This window comes from Falco punctatus (assembly GCF_963210335.1).
Source record: "Falco punctatus genome assembly, chromosome: 4".
NCBI lineage: Eukaryota > Metazoa > Chordata > Aves > Falconiformes > Falconidae > Falco > Falco punctatus.
Window position 1 is genome coordinate 31368192 of NC_137583.1, and position 25668 is coordinate 31393859.

A 25668-nucleotide genomic window follows, 5' to 3' on the forward strand; every position below is an offset into this window, starting at 1 on the left:
CTTAGCAAGGGCCAGCTTCTGACACCATGAACATAGCAGGAATGATTTGGCTTCTGCCACACAGGGATCTGAGGAAGGGGCAGGATCTACAAGACCATGCAGAAGATGAGGCTCTCCCTGACTTTTCTTCCCAGTAGAAAGCTTGGGGAAGACCTTTAAAACCTCTGAAATGACAACCGAGCAGGCAGGGAGCAGTGCTACCAGCAGTCACCTCACCAGGAACTGGTGTGGTGAGATGAAGGGCTGGTCCTCTCTTTTTCCTTCTCATATTTTCCATCAGCTTCATTACTGATTGCAGTCTCATCCTTCAGACTATTTGGCCCAAACCCAGGTGTGGGCATAGACAGAAATACAATGGTGCTCAGTGTTTCTGGCTGGGAGCTGGGACCGCAGTACAGGTGTTCCCGGGTACCAGAAAGATGGGAAACAGTGGAGAAACGTTTGCCTGCAGAGCTGGTTGAGAAGAGGACTGGAGGAAGGGGGGAGAGTTTTATGATTGTTTCTTTTTTGTTACCAGACATTTACGTCCTAATTTTTACTCCTATGGGAGTGGACCGAGGCTGGGGTCCCGCTGCAGGATAGGTGCTGTGCTGGGGACTGAGCACACTGAGTGAAATAGCAGCTCTTGCCAAGGGCTGGTGACATCGTGTGCTGAAAATATCTGCTGTCCTTTTCATTCTTTAAGTTCTTCAAGAGTCTTTGCTTGTTTTCATCATCTCCCTTGAAGACCTGTTGGCTTTCTGTAAGGAAATTGCACAGATATTTTCATGGAAAATAATTCTGGAGGTAATTGTTTTCTTTTCTTTTTCCTGTGGTTATCCTGGCTTTTCTTTGCTATGCTTAATAAGTGTGGTGGTGTTTCATGAGGAACATGGGTGAAAAAAGGAAAACTTAGGGCATTTAAAAGACCAGTCTTTCAGATAGTTTGCGTTGTTTAGTTTGCTGTTCCCCTGCCCATCTGGTGGGTATTAGTGCATGCAAAGTTTTATTTTTAACCAGGCTCTCCTGACCAAACGGAGGCTGGCAGGCCCTTGTTGTTGCAATTAAGCCATGTGCTGCTTTCCATAACTCATTAGCCCTTTAGTTTCTGGGTTAATTCAATGTGCAAATAATGTCACAAATTGAATATTAGTAGTCTTCTATTGAGGATTAAGCAGCAGTAAAAGCATATCACTGTGTCTTCATTTTGCTTTGCATGACTGTGGTTTGTCCAGCGTAGCAAGTGGTTAGTTAACTACCCGATAGCTCGTCGCCATCTTTCCCATACTGGTTTTTTGTGTAATAGCCCAGCTATTAGAAGAGAAAAACAACAACTGTGCATGTAAAAGTGGGGGTATACAAAAGGAATCTCCCTGTTAGCACTGCACAGTGTCCAAATTCTCTGTTAAAGGTAAGCTTTGCACAAGGATGGCCCCAGCTCTTCTGCAGTTGCTCCCACAAACACCCAGCAGTGCTCAGTCAACAGCAGCCCGTGGTTGCTAATGGACTGTACTTGCTCCAAGTTAAACAGTTCAGCTGTGTCATTGCGTGGATTTTGCAATGCATTTTATCACCTCTAATGCTCAGCAGATAAAAAAATTGGGTGGGATTGCTTAAAGCAGCCTGACCATCCCTTATGTTGCTATAGAGATGAGGCAGAAAAGCAGGCTTTGGAAGGGGTGCAATGTCCCATCCCAGTCAAAGATCTCCATGGGGACCCCAGCATGTGCCTCGAGGGTCTAGTTGTGGGTTTGGGACGCATGGTGTGCACTGCAATGCCAACATGAGCCCAAAGCTTTTAACTTCAGACAGGTTGGTGGTGTCAACATGGGGAGAATGGCTCCATGCCACCAGAACTTTCAGGGCATCACTAAGCAAAATGGGTGCAGCTTTCTTTTAATGCACTGAAGTGGAGGCAAATTTCAATCTAATAATGTAAAGCAGCAATAACCATTATAATTAATTTATATAAAAGACATTATAAAATTACACTTGATGCATTTAAATCCCATCCAGGAGCAGTGCTCGTTTTCCAGTTAAGCTATGGGCTGTGCTAAGGCAGACAGGGAAAGAGGTATTTCAATATTTCTTATAATTTTATATTCTTTCTAATATCTCTCATGCTAATTTCATTATGCAACACAGTCAGCACAGTGATGTAATTATTGAAAAGTAATTTTGCAATAAATGGATTTAAATGTGTTCAAGTCCATTGTAAATTCAATCTCTTGGTAAAGGTGGATTGAACAGGCAGGAAAAAGAGAGCAGGGACATTGCAGGGTGAAAACTGAGAAGTCCTGGGCATCCCATGTTGAGCATCTGCTTACACCAACTAATAACAGCCACTTCAGATGGAAACCGCTTATGGAGCCAGCCTCCCTCCCTTTGAGCCCCAAAGCTGCTGCTTGCAGAGGGCATTTCCAACCTTCACAGCGCAGGAAATTTCGGGTCGGTCACATCTCCTCCCAGGGAAATGCACTGCTGTTGCTGGGTGGCTGTGCTGCTCCTAGCAAAGTGGGTCCTGTGTGGGTGTCTTAGCCTGGATTAAGGGCTCAGTTACTGGGCAGGGACATAAAGATATTCTTCTGCATAAGACATGGGAGATGTGATTTCTATTCCTGGCTCTGTCAGAAACTTCCTGTGCGATACTGGGCAAGCGGTATATCAGCTCTGTGCTTCCATTTCCTCATGTGCACAATAGGGATAAAGAGTGCTTCCCCAGCTCATCGGTGAAATTAATGTAACATATGTAAAGTGCATGTATATCCCCAGATGAAAGGTGCCATTGTAATAATATTCAAATTATTATGGAAAATAGATAAAGCGACCAACTCCTGCTAAATGATCGTCTAGCTTTTCACCAGATTCATGAGATCCACGCAAAATGTGATAAGAAAACTTCAGATGTCAAGTGGTTTAGAGTCAGACTCTGCTCATGAAACAGAGCTGGCTGTGCCTTTTAAGTGGAGGATGAGATAGTGAAGAATTTGGGGCTTGGAAAGTTGCTGCCGTGCTTAAGCTGCCCTGGTTTACTGCATGTCACTGTTCATCTGGAGGGGAAGCCTGGGGGATACATTGCCCCATGTCCGAATCAGGACCCAGGAACCCTGCAGTGACACTGAAATCAATGTGATAAAGCAGGGCTGTTTGCTTTTTCTGACCCTAGCGGCTGCATACAAATTTGGGATATCCCAGAAAGGTTGCGTGGATGGAGGTGACAAAGGGGAGACTGGATGAACTGACTTAGCAGGAATACTTAACCCACAAGGCTTATGTTAGACCTTTATTTAGAGGTAAAGAGGTAAAGAGCTCTGGTGTAACTTGTAGAGCATTAACAGATACTGCAATGGGAGGATGTTCAGGTCTAAGTACCAAGGTGATGATATCTTTTCTCTAATGTCCTTTGTACGTCTCCCCTTTTCCCCAACATTGCTGCAGGGTTTGTTCGGACAGGACGGAGACCTCTGCCATGCAAGCAGTGCCCATGTTCTCGGCAATGGGGTCATATCTGAGCAAGGCTGGTAGCAGGCAGATGTGTGTGCGTTTCTCTGAAACAAATGTACCACCTGGAGTTCCCCTCCATTGTGAAGGAGGTGCTGGCTTGGCCTCTGCAAAAGCCAGGTTGGGGTTCACTTAAAACCTGAACTCACTGGAGATTTGACTCCGATACTGCTGTGCTGGTCTCTTCTGGCACCATTGTATAGTTGCCCAGCACCAAATGCTCAATTATATACAAAATTGAATTTACAATTTGCTTTTGGGCAATGTGTAAATTGGCCCTTCATTGATTATTAATGAAGTGCTAATTGCTCTTTGCAACCAATTTTTATGCAAATGCTATTAGTGCTATTTGCACAATCCTGCAATTTACAGTTTTACATTTGCAATGGCCTGGTGAAAAGATGTGAAAAGATGACAGCTTGTCCTTAAAGAAAACAAGAAGGGGAGGGGGAAGGCAATGCAAAACTTGCAAAACTTGGAGTAGCAAAATAACACAATTAGAAATGAGAAAACATTTAAGAAAAAAAAATACAACCAGTGAACAAACTCTCTCTCTTTATTGATTGTTACAGATTCAGCGTTGACAGGGGTTGTTCTGAATGTAACAGGATCCCATGGCAGATGTAAACCAGACTCCAGGCATTTGCTGTGTGTTTCACCAAGAAGGTCAGTGTATGAATTTGCCTGTGAAAACACTGATGCAAGGCTGCCAGCATTACCCATTCAAGAACCGGGGTTTTTTCCTCGTGACAAACAACGCGGTGTGAGAACCAAGCGTGGGCAGCTGCTGAACTGTTTTGGTGCAGAGCTCCTCTCCAAGATAACACCTCTCTCCCCTGCACATATAGGGTGTAAATCCACAGCCCTCCTGCCCTCTGCCACCACACTGGGCTTCTTTAGACCTCCCTTTGCTTCTGCATCACAGCAACACTTTGTAGACGGCGCAGGGACTTACATTTAGGCTGGGTCCTACCAAATGGGAGTGCTATGGGTCTCCCTTTGCTGGTGGGGAATGAGGGTTTCCAGTAAGGGCTTATTCACAGGTCCATTTTCCCCGGAGGGTCTGGGTGTTGCTACCTGCTCTGAGGCTTCACAGGGAGCCTTTGGTGGAGTACAAAATCGGATTCAGCTCCAGGCTATTCCCTAATTGCTTCTCCTCTCTCAGAGGAACTTCACTGAAGTTTGAGGCAGCAGAGTGGCCTCATCTGCTGCAGGGTGACAGATGTTGCTGGTGGAACAGGGCTTGCTGAGTGCCTAACAGACATGTTTTTTAATTTGGGTCGGGGCAGGCTGTCATCATCAGGACCCAAGGAAGCCACAGGTAGCCCTTGTGTGATGGGATAATAGGAAACAGCCAATATGAGTGCTGGCATGGGTGGCACTAGCCAGGCATGTTGCAAATAGATACAGCCTGGGGGACCTCAAGCAGGGCACAGTGAAAGTGGATGTCATCTTGAAGCTATCCGTCATCACAGAGAATGAGACAACAGGAGAGATTATTGTTGGTCTACAGACACCCTTCTTTATTCTATTATTCATTATATTGCTTAAATCTTTGAGCAGAAAGATGCTGTTTTTACATACAGCTCCTGGGCTCGTACATCCAGGGATCCTGTTTATTCTTTGGCTAGGGAGACACACTGGGAGCTGGTGCCGAGCTGCTTGTTCACAGCAGCCCCAGTCTCTCTAGAGCTGTCCAGGCACATCCCTCTGTGCTTTAGAAATTCTCTGTGCCCTTCCTCCTGACACAGGTGACCTACCCTTTTGCTGGGATGAGTCAGAGCAGCCAAGTGATCTCAACTGCACTGGTTTCCATTCTGCTTTTGTGTCATGCCCAGCTTTCCCAGCAGAGATTTAGTTTTCCTTCTAGAGTCTTTCTTGTTGAGCACATGATTTCTGCTAGACTTCGTGCCATTCTCGTCTTCAGCTTTCAGAGGAGGAGGAAGCAAGCGGATCACTGCCCAGCTATGTTACCCTCATCCAGACCTCGCTAAGGGCATGAGCAGTTGGTCCATACCCCAGGTTCATGGCAGAGCATTGGATGCAGGTGAAGGTCTCACTGCTGTCCCGCTGTCAGGAGCAGCTGCCACTGGCAGGGCTTTCCCATGGCGCTGCCCAGGCAGACACTCGCTGCCTGCTTTCTTTCCTCGGGCAGCAGCGCAGGAATTTTGCTACAGCTGCAGGGATCGCTGCAGGCTGCCTCGCTCTCGCCGGCAGCACAGGAAGATTTCCTCTTGCTTTGATCAGAGCGCGGGTTGTTTTCTCAGTGGGGTGCTTGCTGCTCCTGGCCGCCCTGGCGCAGTTACTGATGCTGCAGGGAACACGAGGGTGCCGGGATGCCGCAGGCATGGAGGACAGCTGGAGCCTGCGGCTGTTTCCCCCAGGAGCTGCGGGCTGTACCCGGCACAGACGCAGCGCGGCACTCTCTTCCAGAGCACCATGCCTGACACCCGTGGGAGCCCGTCCCCACTGCCCACCCCGTCCCCGACCTCGCCGGCAGCCGCAGGTGCCCACCGCTCTCCCAGCCCACTCGCCCCCCCACGCCCCCCACACCGGCCACCCCAGCTGCCCACCCTCCCCCCCAAAGCTGGTGCCGCACTGAGCATCGTGGCTCAGAGACCTGCAGGCGCCTGAGCCATCCCAGGGCTCAGCCTCAGGAAGGCGCTCAGAGGATGCTCCGCAGCTGCTCAGAGAGTATGTCAGAACGCACGCACCTAATAAACTGCAAGTGTTTTGTGGATAGACCAGCGAGAAAATAATTTCCAGGGGAGTAAAATCTTCATTTTGAATCCTGGGAGGACTGTTTGGATGTGACTTGGAGGTATTGTTGGTTTGCCTTGGGGGACATAATCTGCTGTTTAGGGTGGATGTGGCCCTAATCTGGATGAGGACCCAGATGTGACAGCTGAGGGTTCACGAGATAGGAATGCAACCAAACTGTCCCAAAAGTAAGAGCTACCCAGGCACCTCCCAAAAAAAAGCCCCGCTTGGTGCTTGGGGCAAAATATGTATCATGTCCAGGAGGAAGAGCTTTCTTAGCATAGGAAAAAAATGAGAAGCTGAGCTTGGCCTTGGCCTTGGTGACATTGTACGAGTCTCCTGGCAGTTTAAGGTGTGTGCAACCCGCGGCCCCCCACGAGCAGTGCCCAGGGTGCAAACAGCCTGCAGGCAGCGCTGCGGGACCCCCCCACGAGGCAGATGTCAGCACCCGAGAAACAGGGCTGCTGCTTCAATCGAAATAATTGTTGCCAGGGTTTTGGCTGTGACTCGTCCTGTGGAGACAGGATCCCTTGTTAGCGGGGGGCTATCTGGGGAATAGCCCCCACCCCATGTTGCTAAGGCACCTGGACCAGAGGGACTTTCTACACCTCTCTCTGCTCCTTCTCTTTCCTATTGTTTTATAAAACACTCGCCCTGGCCGGGCAGAGCCTCTCTGTGCCCCTCAGCTCTGCGGGCACAGGGGGGTACGTGTGCACAGGGACGTGCTGTCTGCACCCCAGAAGGGCTCTGCTCTGCCGTGGTGGCCAGGCTCTCGTGTCTTTGCCTTTCGTTTTAATGGATATAGGGAGAGAGGCCGTTTTGCTGGACCACCAAGCATCTTGTGGGTCAGTCCATACCACTTTGTCACCAGGATGTCATCTGCATCCAGAGGTCCCAGCACGACAGATCAGTGTTGGGCTTCCCTGGGCCAGATGGACACCTTGAGGAAGGGCAAATGGGATGGTGAGACGGGAGGGGAATAAACTTGCTTAAGCTGTTTTAGCTTTCAGGTTCCCTCCAGGCTCAAAGTGTGTTTTCATTTTCAGCATTTCCCTCTGCTTTCTTTCCAATATCTGGTTTGGAAGGCTATTCTACCAATGAAACAGGAACAAAATTGTGTCTTCCCCCACACCTTGGTAGTGGCTGTCTGCTGTCAGCAGTGGTAGCCTGGGATGAGCTTGTTCAATTCATCCTTAGGCTCCAGACAGCACAGGGAGGTTCAGAAGATGGAGGGGGAAACCTCTTCTCCACCCCATACAAGAACACTTCCCTCCATGTACTGCTGGGTTTTCATGTCCATTAAAAAATCCCTCCTCCCCATGGAAAATAAAACTCAAGAATAAATTATGGGCCTTACTTTTGGGGACCAGAGTCCTAGCAGGATCTCATTTTAAATCCCCCAAATTTGAGGAATATGTATTTTAAATATGATGTTATAAAAATGTAGTAAATATTTAATTTTATTTTTATTAAATACTAAATTGATGATGGCTGACACTTTATTAAAGTGTCAAAGTGAGTGTTCCTACATTCTAATTACTTATTCTAACAAGGAGGCAGCCTCGTCAGGAGCCCCGCACGCTGGCGTGCGCAGGCGAGGGGCACTCCTGTTAAGTAACACCTATTAAACTATCATTTGCACCTAGAGGCATCTCATTAATATCTCAACTGGTGAGACTGCGCTGCCAGTGCCTACCTGACCTGGGGCGCTGACAGGAGAAATGGCTCCAGGAGGCCTTTCCTCGCTCCAGGCTCTCCTGTACAAATAATTCCTATAAAATTAATAACGACCATTTCACTTAATTGAATTCCTGATAAATGAAGAATCTTCCAGGCTCCTGTTAAACGCATCCAAGAGATGCAAGAGGAGTGCTGCACCACAGTCTGGAGAAAGTTTTGGTCTTCTCCCCTCTCCTCACCCTGCTTCCCTTGTTTCTAGAAGATTCTTCCCCCCGCATCCATCCCTCCTGCTGCTCCCTTCTTATCACTTCTTTCCTTCCCCTCCTGACCACGTGTTCTCTCCTCTGCAGCAGTTCCCTTTCTGAACTCCCATTTGACTCGCTCCCACTTCTCTGCCTCTGCCTGGATCTACCTTTATGGTTACCTATCCTGATTTTCCTTCTGGAGCTGCCTTGTTCTTTCTTCTTTTCCCCTTCATCCATCTTCCATTTGGCTCTTCATCTCCCCAGTAAGAGCCATTTTTCTCATGTTTCTTTCAGGTTCTGAAATGGTTGTCTTAGAGGAATCTCCTTGCTGGTGGATGAGGTCATGGCATTGCATCTTCAGAGCTGTCCAGTCACCAAGAAGATATGTTCTCCCCCAAAGTGGAGACTGCCATCCCCCAAAAACTTAATGAAGATGCAAGTTTCCTTTCATCCCACCTTCCCCATGAATACTTCTGTAAGAAGAAGAGGTTGTCCTCAAGGCAGAGCTTATACGGTCAGCGCTTGGATGCCAAATCATTACAAGAGAGGTAATGGGCTTCTGTGACAGACACTTGGAAGTTTGAGGGCTTTTTATTGCATTGCAAGGCTGCCTTTAATGTGATTTGATCTGCTCCTGGCAGTAAAGGGGTGCCTTTTTGCCCTTATCCTGTGCAGCTGCACCACTGGCATCGGGGTTTGGTCATCAGTTTGGTGGGGTTGGCTTTTGTCATTCCTTTAACAAATATAAAAATACCCACTAAAAAATTCCATCCTATTTTTATTTCATTCCAATTAGAAAAACAAACTAGAAACTACACTTAATATTAAAAACACCAACTCGAGATTCAAAGCAAGCAACTTAAAAATAAATAAATACATAATGGAAAAAATATCATTAAATAACACATGAATAACAAGTAATGGGATTTTAATCTTCTTGCTAGGAGAGGCTACTTCTTCAGCACTAAAGGTGACTCACAAGCAGCATCACTCCGGGAAAGTTAAAAGTGGTAATTCGATAAGACTCAAGGATTGTGTGGGACTCAAAGAGGGATAAAACAGCCTTGCAGGGGGCTCTCCTGCCTCTATCTCTTAGTGATGAATGAAACTGGAAAAGCTGATCAGTTCAGAGCTGCTGAAAAATGAAACATGATCACGCCTTCACGAACACCCAGGTAGGCTGGAAATCGCTGCCCCACGATGCCACAGCAGCTGAAAGCTGGACGGGGTTCAAAAGGAGGGTCAGCATTGCTATGGGTAACTACATTCAGAGCTGTAGGAATTATTATTAAATATCTATCTATAGAAATCGAACAAAATAACACCACCTTGTGAAGGGCTCTGGAGAGCATGTCTGGGTGCCTGCACCAGGGCTCGGCTAACCATGGAAGTCAGGAAGAAAATTCCTGTGGCATTAAGTTACTCCCAACACACGGTTTCTTGCACCAGCTTCTGCTGCCTGTAGTGTGGAGGTGAGGGGGAGCCTGAGGCTCCTGGGGCACCTGGAAATGGGGCTGGTGTGTCCAGAGTTTGCACTAGAGTCATGTGTTTCAGTTCAGATGCTTCTGTGGAGACCTCCAGAATAGAGTGAAAGAGATGGAGGTGGGAAAGGAGGAGTATAAGTCAGGGAAGGAAAAGACTGGGCTTACAGTGGCAGTGGGAAAGCCAGAGAGGAGGAAGGAGAAGATGTGAAAGAAGGGAGAAGCAGGTGGAGAAGGAAGAAGAATTTATTTCTACAGGTAGTGGGAGGTTTTCAGAGGCCAGTTCTACCAGATGAGAACCTCTCACTGAAATCCAATGGCAAGACTTGGGGCAAGTCTTTTGCAGTATGTCAAACAAAGCAGAAAAATTGATTCTTTTGATTAAATTGGTGCTTGGTCTTGGGATGGTGGGTGAGCTAGGAAACCAGAAACAGGCAAATACGGACTATGAAGCAGGGGTGCAGGGAATAAGTTGAAGGAAAAAATTATGTAAGCAGAGGAGATGTGTACAGAGCATTAGAGGGACTGATCAAACTATGTATGTAGGATTTTTTAAACACTGGAGTCTAAAAGAGGTGACAACCAACCAACAGTTGTGAAAACTTCAAGAGGACATGCCCATTGGTGTGTTTCTTTGAGTGCAGGGAGGACAGGCACGCGTGACAGGAGCAGGGACTTCACTGACAACAGCAGACACCATGCTGCCCTCCCCATCTCATGGCTCGTCATCGCCAGGGGTATGATTTAAGGCAGAACTTGGCCTGTCTTACATATTTCACTTGGTCCCTTGATTTTAATGGATCCCGTTGTGTGCATTTCAACCGTTTCATCAGCCTGTGGTGCCTGGTTTCCCAGGTCAGGGGGAGGTGAGCAGAGTTCCTCTGCCGGAGGGCGGAGGGGAAGGGAATGCTGTCTGTGCACAAGCTCTGGGATGGAGAGAGGGCTGTGAATTGATGTTGAACATGGATACACCTTGTAATACTTCTCCAGCCGCTTTGCCTGCCTCCGTTTGCCCTCCCTTTCCCTCCACCATCCCTCTTTCTTTGCTTAGAGAATCTGATTCTCTATACTCATGGCCTTTGTGGGAGCCCACCCCGCTCTCATTCGAGTTCAGCTCTGCCACCATCACAGCCAGGTGGTGGATGGGGCTCCGACATGTCCCTCAGCTGGGAGCTATGGGCTCGGGGTGGCTCAGGACGTTGGGTCTCCCTGTCCCCATGGTGTAGGCAGGGTCCCAGGGCTGGCACACACAGTTGAGACAGCAGCATCGCAGCGGGGTGCAGGGCAGGGTGCTGCAGGTCGGGGTGCAGGACAGGGGTGCCATGCCACCCCTCCAGTGAGCAGCCAGGTGTGTGTCCCACTCCTTGCGTGGTGGTGGATGGGGCAGGCTGGTCAGAGGTACAGCTGCCCGGCCTCAGATTAGTGTTTATTTTCCAGGCTGAAAGGAAGCTTGTGATCCCAAAGCCCTTCTGTGTTTAGTCAGACCTCTCATTCACTTGCAGAGGAAACCCACGTCAGCCGCTCCCCTTTGTCTCCCCTGAGCTATTGCTTTGAATCTGAAAGGATTGGGTGCAGATTTCAAGGGATGTCCAGACAAAGGCTGTTTGAACAGCACTTGTGTAAATAATCCATGAAAAACTCTTTGAATAACCTCAATGAAATTTTCTCTGAATTTGCTATTCTTTTTCTCCAGCGGCAGAAAGAAGTGGAAGTCAGGAAAGGGAGGAGAGTCGGAGGAAGGGAGGGAGAGAGGGAGGAAAGGGGTGGGAGAAGGACCGACACTTTTTTCTGCCTGCCAACTTCTCTGAATGCCAAGAAGTAGCTTGGCTTAGAAAAAAAATCTCTTTGTTATTTTTACAGCTTTAGGAATAATCTCATACGGGACCTCCGTGTCCTCAAACTTCTCCGTACATTAAATGTAAGGGGACACCCTTGTATTTAACGCAGCAAGGGTAATGTCGAGCCAGTTAATTATTAGCCGTATGGTTTAATGTTCACTTGCTGTACATATGTACAAAACAATTCCGCTTTAGCATGTCGTTTAGTTTGCATTAAAATGGAGATAATTGTTTTGATGCCAAATGTTCCCGTCCCTCCCTCCCCCTCCCCCCCCCCCCCCATTGCTCTTCATACAATTTATACAAATTACATCCTTAAACAAGAGGGACAAAAAGTCCTTTGATTTGGTTTCTTTTGAAGATATCCAAATTGAATCCCGTGCGGCGGCTGGGGACACCTCAGCCCCCGGCTGGGCGCGTTCTGCCCCGGCCGTGCAGGGGTGGGGGGACCCACCGTGCCACCCCCCACAGCACCCACCGTGGGGCTGCACCCACAGGGGAAGGGGCTCTGGGGGCTCTCGGCTTTTTCGGGAGCCGGTTCAGTGGATGTCCAGGAGATGGAGCAGTGTTTCTGTGGCCTCTGCCGCCGGTGCCCTTAACGAGCCAGTCTGTCTGAACTCGGAATGAATTTTGTTCCCTTTTCATCACTCTCTGATGTCCAGCTGCTCCTGTCAACACCTTCTTATAGCATGTAATTCATCGCTCAGACTGACAGCTGGGGCCGTGGGCCTGGGACCAGCTCCTCCTGCCATCGGCTGCACCTAGAGAGGGTCCCCGGCCGGGGCAGGGGCTTCCCTCGCCCCTTCCCCGCACCTGAGGCTCCCCAGCTCTCCAAAGGATTCCCCAGACAAAACCGGGAGCAGCCAGGCTGGCCCTGTCCCCCTCCCACTGGGTCACCTCTGGTGGGGGCTTTGCAGGGGGGCATCTCCCTTGCAGACACCCCCCCTCCCACTGGGTGCTGCAGGGCTGGGGGAGGCTGGTGAGAAGGGAGAGACCCAGGGCTGCGAGGACGGGGGTGGGGGGGATGGCTGAGGCCATGCCGGCAGCTCCCGCAGCATGTGATGCTGTCTGGGTTGTGACCACCCTGTCCTTTTATTCCGCGGTTTTAACTTACTTGGACTGTAGGTCAAAGCAGGAGCAACCTTGTCCCCAGATTCATGGCCTTGCACCCAAATAATGAATAGTGGATATCACCCCACGCCATCACCAAATTGCATCCCCAAGGCACATCTAACAGGGAGATGCTTTGCTAATGCCACTGTGCACAAAATCACACAGCTTCCTTTTATACCAATCCCCCTACCCAAATGCTCTCTTCCCTTCAGTCTACCAGCCAGTTTCTAATAATTATCCTTTAACTCAGCACTTCTGCCTTCAATTCTCCTCCTGTACCTTCCTGTCTTCCCATAATTTATTCTATATTTCACCCATTTCTTGTCCTCATTTATAATTCTTCTTTATTTTATTACTTTGCATAATTTCCTTTTAGGATTTGTCATAAAATAAATTCTGCCACCTCTGTCTTCTCATTTCTGCTTTCAAGTGTCAGTGTGCGCTCTCCTGCAGCAGTTCCCGACACCTTCCAAGCCCCTGTGCTGGAGCTACCCAAACCTTGCAGGATCTGGGTGCCCATTGGAAGCGAGCTCAGTTTCAGAAGGGCCTTTCCAAATGAATCAGCATCCTGAGCGACATTTGAAAAGGAGACTCTGAGTGTAAATTCAGTGTGAACCTCTGGACAGGTTTTTTTGCTATGGTGAAATGCTGATATGGGCAGAATCATCATGACATGGTTGCCCAAATCTGAGTTAAAAATATTGATGACTAAGTGAATGAGGAAGCTGAGGAGAAAAGCTGCTGACATACTGAAGGCCAATTTGTTCTGGAAGGTAGGAAAGTACATGGGGAAACTGAGGCACAGACAATGTAATCCAGATCCTCCAAGGTGTTTAGGTGCTTTGCTTTCTTTGAAACCCATGGGAAGGAGGCGTCTGACATTTTTGACAGTTTGTGTCTGATTCACCTGTTTAGGGTCACACAGGACACTTGTAGAAAGGTGATACGGAAAACTGAATCCACATTTTCTGTGGTTCATCCCAGAATCTAAATCTTTTAGCTGAAATGTGGCTCAGTGTGAGGGAGAGCAGAAGATTTGGCTAAGCAGCTGTATGTTTCAGTGCACTCCATCTCCAAAGAAAACAGAAACTGTTGATGTGAAGTTGGAGTCCAAACACTGTTGTCTGCTGGTACATCTCCTGGAAGAGAAGGTGAACCTACCACATCCATTCAGTGTCCCCAAAAGCACAAATTTGCAGTTGCCTCCATGGAGTGGAAATTTGAAATGTGCCCAACAACTTTCATGCAGGGTGGAGGATCTGGGGAAACTATAGGAATCCTGCTTCACAAATGGTCCTTGCTGCCCAGACACAGGGAGCTGCCAGAAGGTGAGCTCGTGATGAGGCTCCCTTACCCTTGGAAAGTCCTTTGCAAGAGGAGAGCACGCAGGAAGGACCAGCTCTACGAAAGGCAGCAGAGCTGTAATGCACAATGAGATCTGAAGGAGGAGGAAGTTGCATTCAGTGGAGGTAAAAAACCAATCGAATCCCAACCCTGGTAACATGGTCCCCTCCTTGAAAGCGCCTTTTCCCCCGCAGACGCGAAGGGGTCCCATTACAGCACACACTTGGAGCAAAATTTGGGGCTGTTCCTGAAGTGGCTATGTAGGGAACCAGGAGCCTGTGGTTTATTTCATTTTTAAGTGAGAAAATCCTGATAGGAGAATGTAGAAACAACGGCAGCACCCTCTCTGTGCGCAAAATCTGTAGTGATTTCTCCAGCTGCAGACATCTTCTGTGCTTTGAAAAGTTTGAAGTTGTGACACAACACGCTAAGGTTCATGAACCCTTTTGAAGGCTCTTTTTGAATGAACGCAGGCCAAAGGATGGCTTTGTGCCTGAGAACCACATGGTCTCACTCGCAGTTCCCTATTTTTTGAAGATCCACTTGGATTTGAAGCTCAAAGCAAAACCTTTGAGAACAAAACCTCAGGGGGATCAAATGGAAAACATCCTCCTGGTTCCCTGTGCTGGAAGAAAACCACCAGCTTCATCTTCCTAACACATTTTGGTTCGGTTTGGTTTTTTTCCTGGTATGGAGAAATCCCTGTGTGGTTTGGGTTTGCGAGGAGGATTTTCCCTTCATGCGCTGCCACAACAACTGAGATCAGCTGAGGCACTCGAGTGAACGGATCCGAGATGTAATTGTCTGAGGGCTTGTGGCCAGGTTTTTTCAGAAGAGGGTCCGACTGGCTGCATTTCAGTTCCACCTCTGCCTTGACAGAGCCTGTCTCCTTTAATCATTAGAGTTCAGTGCACGGCTTTTGCCTGGCACAAGTTGGAATTTCATTTGTTTTGGAGGAAGATTGCTTCTTTTGTTAGTTTAGGTCTTTTGGTTCCAGTTGTGTAAACTGGGACAAGCTGATCCCATCGGCTCCAAGGAGCTGACAGCCAGGAGAAGGCTGGTCTGCTATTCCGTTCAGGGGTTTGGTTTTAAATCTTTAAAACGCCATCCTCGTGTCTATAGAAACATTCTGGTTTCTATAATGAGACACATTTTATGAACTGCGAACAAAATGAACGTGTGTTTTTCCCAAACTCAGGACAGTCAACACAAACTCAGCGCCATAAACTGAGTTTCCTGAGTAAACTGAGTTTTGAATTTATTCAAATGAAAGTGAATGTTGTGTTATTACAGCCTTGCAAAACTCCAGTTAATTTATGGTAGTATAAAATCCATTTTTTTAATGACTGTGACACTGCCAAAATCTTTGCAGATGCAGAAATAGCTTCGCAGGAGAATTTCAATCTAACATCAACAGGAGATTTGGAAGATGAATTGCGCAAGGATCTCCTTCTTCTGAAGATGCTGCTTTGTTTTGCTTTTTAGCATTTGGTTTGGCTCTAATATTGTCTGGTTTATGATGTTTTAATTATTCTTGTTTATTTATTATAATCATATTTTAATTGTTTATGTAGTGCCTTGAGTGCCTTGGCAGGGGGGTGCATTATAAATTAAATTATTATTAAAAAGTTATTATTATGTGTACCTACTCCAAACTGAGTTAGAGCAGGGAACACACTCAACTGCCTGGAATTAATCTCCCCCTTTTCTTTTCCTTTGTCTCCTTTCTACTCAGGAGCACAGTTCAAAGGGCTGGAGAGAGAAAATGGTGTTTCACCATCTCCCTCGGGGACCCAGCACCGCCTCCCTTTGGTGCTGGGGACCAAGTTAGGGAAGGAGTGTGCTCGGTGGGCTAGGCAGGGGTTGGAGTTATTTTTTAAAGCCTTTCTGCATTGTCCCGTCCTTGGTCCTGGAGGGCAGGTTGCTGGAAGAGGCTGGTTGATATTTGCTGCAGTGGAACAGGATTTGCTAGCTCTTGAATTAAAAGGGAGACTGCCACATGTGCTTGGTGGTGGGCTTGGAGGGAGGGAAGGGGCTGTCACTGCTGGTGGCCAGGCAAGGATGGCAGGGGCTCCTGGACCTGTCTGAACTCCACTTTGCATCTCCTGATTTTTCTGGTTTGCTGCAGACATCGCCACGCCTGCTAGCAGGGTCGCTGCCAGCCTAGAGAAATCCCACCTCGGTGGTCCATGGCTCTTGAAATCACAGCCGAGGTTTCAGCCCACTGGTCCCATTGCTGGTGCACAGGGTAGGTGCTACGGCTCCTCCACCACTTCTGCTTTGACCTCTTTGGGGTTTCCATGTGCTACGAGGCAGTGACCAGTGGCCACCTCAAGGCTGGTGATGGGAAGGCCAAAGCAAAGCACTCTCACCCCCAGCTCAGCCCAAGGCCAAATAGGACTACTCCAGGACAAATCTGGTGGAGAAAACATTGTCTTTTCATTATCTCCCCACAGGTTTTCTCAGACCCCTCTGTTCCAACATGGTTTGGCTGTTGTGTTGCAGCATGAGCACTGATAAACCTGCCTTGGGAAAACCACTTTCGGTGTGACTGGGATGCAGCTTGAAGGTCGCCAAGCACTCAGACCAACCAACTCCATCAAGATTCTTCCCTCAGCATGGAAAAGAAGGATTTTCCTCTCCCTCAGACCTCCTCACCATTTGCTCAGAGGCTCAGGTATGGATTATTTGGGTTCTCCATGGATAACCCCCTTGCTGTTCCACACAGGCATGCTGCAGGGATGCTAGAGGCACTCGGGTGTCACGGTAAAGGGAGCCACACAAGTGCCATTGATGGATTAGTGATAATGTGAAGGTCCTTGTTACATTAGCCGTCAGTTTGCTAACGAATATTAAGAGACAGATGTCAGATGAGCACCTCTACACTTTGGAGCTGGTGGCAAACTTCACACCTTGAGCTTGCCTAATAAGACAGTATTTCATCCTGCTCAAAATGCTTTTTATAGCTAGTCTGATAGGTACTGTAAGAGCTCATTATTTATCTATATGCTTTATTTTACCTAGATAATAGAAAAAATTATCTAGAAGGGCAGCAATTTATTCCTACCATTTAGGAATAAAGCTGTGATTTTAACAGATTCCAGTTTGTGGACTCCTGAATGAATTTTTCCAGTGGAGGCACAGATCTCTTTGTGTGTTGCTCTGGAGCATGAAAGATTTTACTTTATGTTGTGGCCTGCTACAGACCTCCATTCACAACCCACGGGAGTCTGGAGGCCACGAGGACAGGAGAGGAAATGTGTTTGGTGTCTCTCTAGGACTCCTAATGCCTTAATAAACCTGCAGGGTTTCACTAACCGCTCTCCCATGGTGGCGTCAGACAGGGTCAGCAAAAATAGCTGTTCCCACAGACATTTGGTGTCAGTCCTAAGAGACTGTCATCTTTTCTCTCTGCTTTATTCCTCCTGTTTAACCAAAGCCACATACCAGGCACCTTCTCCTTCCCTGACATGCATCCTTTTATCAGTCCTGCTTTGGGCACTGCTGTTAAGCCTCTGCTTTTCCCACCCATCTCTGGCACATCCCTGGGGATCTCCAGCCGGGGCTCAGCTGCTGCCCTTCTCCATATGCACTCCCTCTTCCTCGGGCCCTTTCTGCCTGGCCGTGATGGGAAGGGAGCTGCAATTCCCCACGCCATCCCATCCTCCAGCAAAGCCCTAGTAATCCTGCACCCAGGGGCCGTTTAGCCCTGTCTGCCTGGTTTGTGGCTCTGCTGCTGAAGGGTCCTAATTTGGTGTCATGTCAAAAGAGGACCGGGAGGCAGGGCAGGCCTCCCGAGGGCTGGGGTCTGCTCCTGATTTTACACCCACACAAACAGTGAGCTCAGTGAGCCCTTTTCCTTCTAGTCCTCACTGCAGCGGTGAAAAAAGGCTGGGAAAGGGTATTATTTAAAACCGAGTACCCACCAGTCATGTTTTACTCTACATCTGCTTTCCTACTTCTGATAGCCAAGCTTAAGGTTTTATTTTTGTTGTGTTTGTTGCCAGTCGTTACTAGACGGGTGGTGTTTTGGCATAAAGACTTTGAGCCCTTCAGACTTTCTGAGTCTGTAACAGGACAAGTAACCCTGTACTCGGAAAAAAAGTCACTTTAGACCATCTGCACTACATATTATCTGATGTACTATGTATTTTTTATCTCCTGTGGGTGGTAAAGCCTTGTTGTGCCTAAGTAGAACATTTGAGGGTGTTTGGCTTTTCAACATGATGCGTGTTCTCTTTCGCGCCCTCTACACCCAGCCTTGCTGGTGCAGGGCTCAGGCAGAGGGGAATCACGCCTCACCCCCCAGTTTTACAGCTGTCCACGGCACCAGTTATCCCTGCCTCAGAGAGGGAAGATTTGGAGGCTGCACAGATCACTGCAGAGCTGTACACAGGCTCTGTGGCGAGAAGTGCTGCTGGTGCCACTTGGGTGCTGGGTGCCACGTGGGTGTTGGACATCACTTGGGTGCTGGTTGTCACTTTTGCCTGAGCTTCTGATAATGGAGTAACATGCCCCAAATGCCCCACTCTTCCAAAAATGTCCTTCCCAAGTAAACTCTTAGGTTATGTTACCAAAAGGGGATACCAGAATGGCTATTTACTTCTTTCTCTAAGGAGCTTACACAAGAAATCTCAGGCTGGGCAAAATATGTCCACCCTTTCCCATGTCCCCCATCCTCTTGCTGTGGTAACGCAAAGGAAAAAGCACTCTTTTCCAGGAGTTTTGTCTTGGGTCAGGAGAGCTTAAGGAGGCAAACACACATGCCTCCCTCCCGTGCTAGTTATAGTGGATGTAGCCGTGGGATGTGTGTCATATAATACACCACCCTGTGATAAACCACACTTATCTCAGCTCCATTATTGCCACTAATCCACCTCCAGCGGGACTTCTAACACCCCAGATCCCCGCACGCTTTGGAGAGTGGTCTTTTTGAAAGCAAAACCAAAATGATGACCTGCCACCTGTCTGGGGTTTGGGTTCCCCCCCAGAAACAGGCACCCACCACCCCGGGTTGCCCCTCTGCCCGCAGTCCGGCACGCGCTGTTCACCCTCGTGCCTCTCCGCCGAGCCCTGCCACGCTGGGGAGTCCACCTTCCATGTGCCATCAGGACTTGGACCTGGAGATTTACACGCCCAGCCCTTTCCACAGACTTCTCCTGGATTTATAAGAGGGCAGGATTTGACCTGCAGAGTTTAACAGTGGTTGTTAACCTTGACTGTGATCAAATTAGGCTGGAGCACAAGCTGGCTGTTGTATCAGGAGCGAAGTTGCAACCTGCCTGGAAAATAGCATGCATTCTCATCTCTTGCGTTAATGTTTGGGTTTTTTCCAACAAGCTAGGATATGTTCTGGCTGTGGCTGTGCTGGGGAGGCATCAGCAGGATAACAGGAGTTTCTGACCCAGATGGGCTCCATCCTTTTCTATTATCTAGCTGGAGCCAGAGGAGCTCTTAACTGAGAACAAATGTTTTTAGGCCCTCTCCATGCTGCCACTCTTCAAATATGTTTGAAAGTGTTTTCCCCAATGCCTGATGTGTTTGTAACATGTTTTAACTTCAATGTGACTAAATACTCGGCTCTTGCAGGTCTGCAGCACAGCTTCTCGTTTGCCTGGCTGGAAATCAAATCTATATGTGCATTTGCATACTGGAGCTGGGCTACGATCCTGCCAGCCAGTTAGTTCATTCCCTGTGTAGACAGGTCCTTAGTGTATCTCTTTCCAGACAAGAAAGCCCTTGTGGTTGAGATGCTAAAAATAACAAATGTGCCTTCATGCCTTGAGTAACATGGGCCATGGGTGGGCACAGCCTGGCTTTTAAAGGGTTAAGGAGGCTGTGTCCTTGGTGACATGCAATTTATGATCTTGTGAATCCTTTTTTAATTATTTTGCTGTGACAGAGGTGGAAATATCCAACTTCAAACGACTGGCTTTATTGATATGCTGCTATTTGTGCCTCTGTGGAGGAACAATCCCATAAAAGCAATAAATTAGAAAAACCCCTTTTCTCATCAGAGAGAGATACTTTCTGGCTGGGAGCGAGAGACCTGGTGCAAAGGCATTTCAGCTCCACGAAGGGGCTCCCTGTGATCTGTGGTGAAAAGCCGTTTCTTACTAACCAGGCACGTTCCTGGTGCACCCACCTACTCAGCTGCGCGCTCCCCTCCGAGCCAGGCCAGGCTCATTGCACGGGGCTGGAGTCTGGGAGAGGAGGAGGAATTTTTGTCTGCATTCTCGGATGTTGGCTTAACAGCTGTAAAACGTTTATGGCTTTGTTGCTGATCGTATCGGTTAGTTATTTACCATATTTGCACTGAGACGATGATCAGAAAGCACATTCTAGGGCAGAAAAAGGGACTTTAAAGTACAATTAACTAATGCTGTTGGAGATGAGCTGGTTGAGGCCAAAATGGCAGTGTTTATCTGCAGACACGAATGACCGGTTTTCACCACAGAGAATATAACAAAATCCATCTCATGAATCCAGATGAGAGCAAATATGACATTGTATAATTTTTTTTAAGTGTAAATAGTTACCCGTAACAAAGATGTACAGGCCTGGCCACAGGAGTACCCAGCCGCAGTCATACAAACACCAGCAGTTATGAAATGATTTGTGCTTCCAGCTGCATTTGGCAGGTGCCAGAGCTGAGCTGGGCTCTGCCAGCATGCATGGGGTGAGCATCACGTAGGGGCTGACCCACTTATGGCACGTGAGCAAGCCCATTCCCCTCTCTTTAGACAGGCGCAGTCAGACGCGGAGCAAAAAATAGATGGAGACTGATCCTGCGGCCCCAGGGACTCCCACCGCCCCGACTGTGAGAGCCCCTGCTAGCACAGAAACCTCTCAGCCTTGCAGGGGGTCTCAGCCCTGCAAAGCTCTTTCATTAATGACCCACCCACATGAACAAGGACGGAGCTTCTTGGCCACTTCTTTTTGCCATATGTGTTACCTGGTCTAAGATGCTCAGAGGTGCTCAAGGGACTGGGATCCAGCATGCCTGTATACCATGGGGGCAGGTGGTAAAGTCCAGTTCTGGTCCGTACTGGGGGCTTTTGTGCCAGTGCATGAGTGTGGATGGCGCAGTAATAGCAAAGAGGCGATGATGGCTGGAATCCGTGTCCAACACAAAGCTATCAGAGCACCCACACTATGCTCGTGGTGAAAAGCTGTGTAGGTTATCCGAAATCTTCAATGGATACTAGTCCCAAGGAAGGTGGCGAGTCTGGAAAGTGAGGTCCTCTCCATTAATACAGCTCAGCCCAGCCCCTGGAAACCCCCCCTCATTTTGTCTCTGTGCTGGTACGCACCTCAGCTTCTCCCTCATGGACCAGGTGAGACTGTCAGTCACCACCAGCAGCAAAGATACTGTAAGTCAAAGCCACTTTGCAAAGGAATTGCAAAGTTTGGGGAAAATGGGGAAAACCGATTCCATGCTCTATCCTGGCCAAACCCCCTGTCTGTAACTGCAGCTACGGGCTCCTCAGTACCAGCCCAAGGAGGAGAGGGAGGTTTCACCAGGGCTCAGCTCACACATCTCTAACAAAAGTAAAGCATCAGCCCCAAGTCTTGTCTTTACCAAAGAGGAGTCAGCAGTGTACCCTCGGTTGGAGCCTGTAATTTGTTTTTGTGAAGAGGATCTGTGAAATATCTCCTATTCTTGTACCAGTGGAAATTTTTATCATACCCAGGACCTCCACTCATTCCAGAGGCTGTCCTTTGGTAATGACTTCTGCTGGCAGCCAGCCTGACCCAGGTCTGAATTGATGACCTCAAGGTAAAATCGCTCCAAATGCCATCGTTTTCCCCTGGAAACACCCAAAAAGCAGAAGGTAGGGCTTGATTGTCTTTTGCACCATAGTATAAATCAGGAATGCCTTCACTGAAGTCCCAGGCACTTCACACACTCTAGAGGTGGTACAAGAGAAAGATGATTTAGTCTCTGAGTATTTACCTGCCGTTGATCTAATCCTGAGATGCTGCAGTAAATGGGATATTGCTTTTGACTTACACAGATGCTGGATCAAGCCTACAGCGATTAACATTCAACACCTGTGCTTCAATCAAGCTACTTTTCCGTAGTAATATCATTTATGCTGAAACTTCTTCTCCTTCAGTCACTGATCTTCAGGCTTATCTGCCTTAGCTTGGTGTAAAGCCAGGGTAACCCTGTTCTTATTGGAGTTATTCCTGATCAGCACTGGTTTAAATGCAATCCGAATGTGACCCACAGGTGACATCATTTCAGGGCCCTGTAAAGATCAGAGCTATAACACAAGTTCATGGGTATCGATTGCCTCATCTATGCCAATGAGAACAAACAAAGCAACATGGCTGAGACACTACTGCATTTTAATTCCTTGACATGTTAAAATCTATTGTGCAGCAGGGTCTTCAGCATCCTCTGTTTTCATGGGAGCTTTTGTTTTCATGGGAGTGGGAACCACCTACCTCTGTGCTGGCCTGTTCTCAGGATTTCTCCTCCAAATCCATAAAATTTCCAGGCTTGGCACACACTGCACTGGGAGAGATTGATTGAAGCCAGTCTGAGGGATGGAGAACATTTCCCATCCAGGGAAAGAGGGACTGGGCAGGAAAATAATCCTGGCCTTGGGAAATGGTATCTGCTGACAGATGGAGCTGGCCACCCACATGGACAGCCCATCTTCTAGATGGGGAGATTTTCCCATGACACCCAGAAAGCCCCGTTGATGAACTGCAGTTCAACATTACCCCAGGTTTACACCCCACCAGGACCAGTGCTTTCAGGTTGGACTGGGCACCCAACGCCGGGATGCCTGCCAGCTCAGAGCCCACGCAGGCTGAGTCTTCAGAGCCCATTTCCACCAGCACCTTGCTGTGCTCATGGGAAAGCCAAAGCACCACCGGTGATGGACAGCATGGGACCAAACCTGGTGCATCGCTGCACAGCTGGAGCAAGCCTGACCCTTGTCCAAAACAGTCTTTTGATGCTGATCAGTCACATCTTGAAGGTCACCCATGAGGCTGGGCAAGGGGAAACCAATGTCTACCACCTCACTGGGCCTCCTGGGCATGTTCACACCTCCGACCTCGTGACCCCTCAGGAAATCATCCCACTAGAGGGCACTGGGAGACGATTTTCCACCCCCTCCTCTTAGTTTCTGCTCTTTATTTGAGTTTCTCCTTGCTTAGTGTTCTCCCCACCTCTCCCTCCTCTTTGCTGGCCAGCTCAGACTGTTTAAATTGGAAATTATTTGTATTACTGTCTGTAAATAATAGATGAGGGAGTGAAGTGGAGTTGGTGTCCCTTCCATAAACTCCTCCTCACTTTAATTAGTGCGAAACAGCCTGGTGAGAATGCGAGCTGCCTTGATGCTGGTAATTAAAATTGAAACCACTGAAAAGCTGCTCTATTTTTTATCGGAGCTGCTGTTCGGAGCTGGGAGCCTGCGGACGGCTCTGCAGTAAAGAGTGATAATGAAGGTGTGAATTCCCGGGGGGAGGAGGGGCAGCTGTAGCGATGGCTGAACTTACACCAGATGAAAATGCAGGAGCAATTAGAGGTGGCTGTGTACAAGCTGGGCATCGGAGATTAGTTGGCACCTTGGGAACATGGCAGGGAGGGACAGGGAAGGGACAGGGATTTTTTTTTTCCTTTTTGAAAATTTTTAATAACCTAAAAAAAAAAAAAAAAGGGGGGGGGGCAGGGGAAATGGTTGGTAACTTAAAATGAAGACAAACATGTGCAGTGTCCCTGCCTGGCTCTGCTGGCCTGCCCAAGCAAGGGATGGGGAGGGGTGGTGGAAGACAGGGCTGCAGTACAGAGTGTGTGGGGTGGGAGACAACAGGGCCCCTTGCACGGGGGGCAGCAGCACTGGCAATGCTGGGGTCTTCGGCAGCTCCACAGATGCCCTTGTGGCAATGGCACAGGTTTGTTGCACCCCCCGGGTGTGCTGTTCCTGAACGTGGGCTCCGTGCATCTGAATTTCTCTGTATGTCTTGTTCCTGCCCACAGGATGGATCCACAGCTGAGGGGTGTCTGTTGAAGACTTCCTCTTGTCTTCAGTTAGGCTCTGGATCAGACCCCATCCCTGAAAATTAATAACTGTTAACTTGGGTATCTGAGAGTGATGGCAGCAGTGGCAGAAGATGGAAGAGCACAGGCAGAGGCCTTTGTTATTGCTAGCCAAGGAGGAGTTTGGGAAGAGCTGCTCTAAGTAATCAGATGTTGTTTATTAATTGCTTCCTGCCCTGGCGTGTTGATCCTAGTGTGGGCTCCACCGGAACAGCTGATAGTCTCTGCTTGGCGAGACTATCTTGGTGAGAAAGATTCAGATAATATAACGCACTTGGTCAAAGCTGCAAGCCTGCAACATCTTCTGCTGATTACAGCCACCTTGCAAGGAAAACACCCGCTGTGACAAAAAAAAAAAAAAAAAAAAAAAAAGCGGGTGAGATAGCAGTACTTTGGGGAGGAGGAGTTCCTCCATCCTCTGGGAGCCTATGGGCTCCTCCACCCACAGGGCACCTCATCCCACCCCAGCTTGTTAGCCACCCAGACACTGGGGAACACCTGAAGATGCCAAATTGTCTTAATTTAGATTGAAGAGAAGTTTTGTAGAAAGGAAGTTAAAGAGGCTGTAAATAAACTCCACTGATTCAGTTGTGGTTTCAGAGGTTCAGTTGCTGGGTGCCTCTTGGATCACGAGTTGCTTCCAAAGGCTGGAGCTCCATGGCAGCTTGTAATGCCATTCCCACTGTGAACTTGGATTTTGAAGTAGGAGAAGCTTGGAATTTGCTGTAGGAAGTTTCAGTATTGGAATGAAAAGCCGAAATTTAAGAACTGGTTAGAAAAGGAACAGATAATATATCCTGTAATATCGTGATCTTGGAAGAGATTTAGAATAGCCTGTGCATTAGTGTTCTTATGCACTAAAAAAAAAATTAAAACCAATTGCTTTATTTGAAACATATACTTGGACCTTAGCAGAATGAAGGATTCTGATCAGTTTGCATTGAAACATTCAGCACACTGTCGGATTTCTAGCAAACTCTGTGTCTTTCTGGAATTAGTCTTTTCTGGTGAAAAGCAGCTCAGGTCTCATATCTCTCCTTTGTCATTGACTCACAGTAACAAAATGTTTTTACACTTGAAATTTATCGCTTGATCTCCTGATGGAAGAATCTGGGAGAAGATCAAGGGCAAAGGAAGGAGAGCTAAGATGCCCACAGGAGGTGCTTTGGTGATTTTGTTTGTTTTTAGTTAATATGATATTCTCAGGAATACGCTGATCCAGGTATAATGGACTGTCCACAATGCTGACTAGTGCTTTAGCATATTAGTGAGATCTCAGTGATTCATATTTATTTCCTATGTCTTCTCTACCTATGAGTTTCTAAGGTTTCTCTGTGACTTCATTTGCAAAGTACACACGTCCCTCAGAGAGACTTTGCTAAGCTCTCCAGAGTTTAGAAACTCTGGCAATTTATAAACCCTGGAGATGGGCAAGTTTAGATTCATGTGAGGCTTAGAGACTCTGAAGAACTGTATTTTCACTTGGTTTTGGTTTGTTATAATGAGGCTGTTTTATTTCATTATAAACCAGCCAAGCCTTACAGTTAGATCAAGCATTTGTTCATTATTGTATACTTTGTTTAACATTATTTTCTCAGTTAATAGGTTGTATTTTCTCACCAGTTGGGCATGATACAAAAATGTGATTGAGCAGATTTCCAAACTCA

At 47.9% G+C, this 25668-nt stretch overlaps 1 protein-coding gene across 1 annotated transcript in view; it reads left to right on the forward strand.

Annotated features, from left to right (window-relative positions):
• LOC308061875 (uncharacterized protein) overlaps positions 1-25668 on the forward strand; it is a 94257-nt gene that overhangs the window by 37969 nt on the left and 30620 nt on the right. The window contains exon 2 of the mRNA XM_080382493.1: positions 1-16618. This exon is cut by the window's left edge and continues 21857 nt beyond it. Coding sequence (XP_080238619.1) covers positions 16498-16618 — 121 coding nt within the window. The 5' untranslated portion in view covers positions 1-16497. The remainder of the gene's footprint in view (positions 16619-25668) is intronic.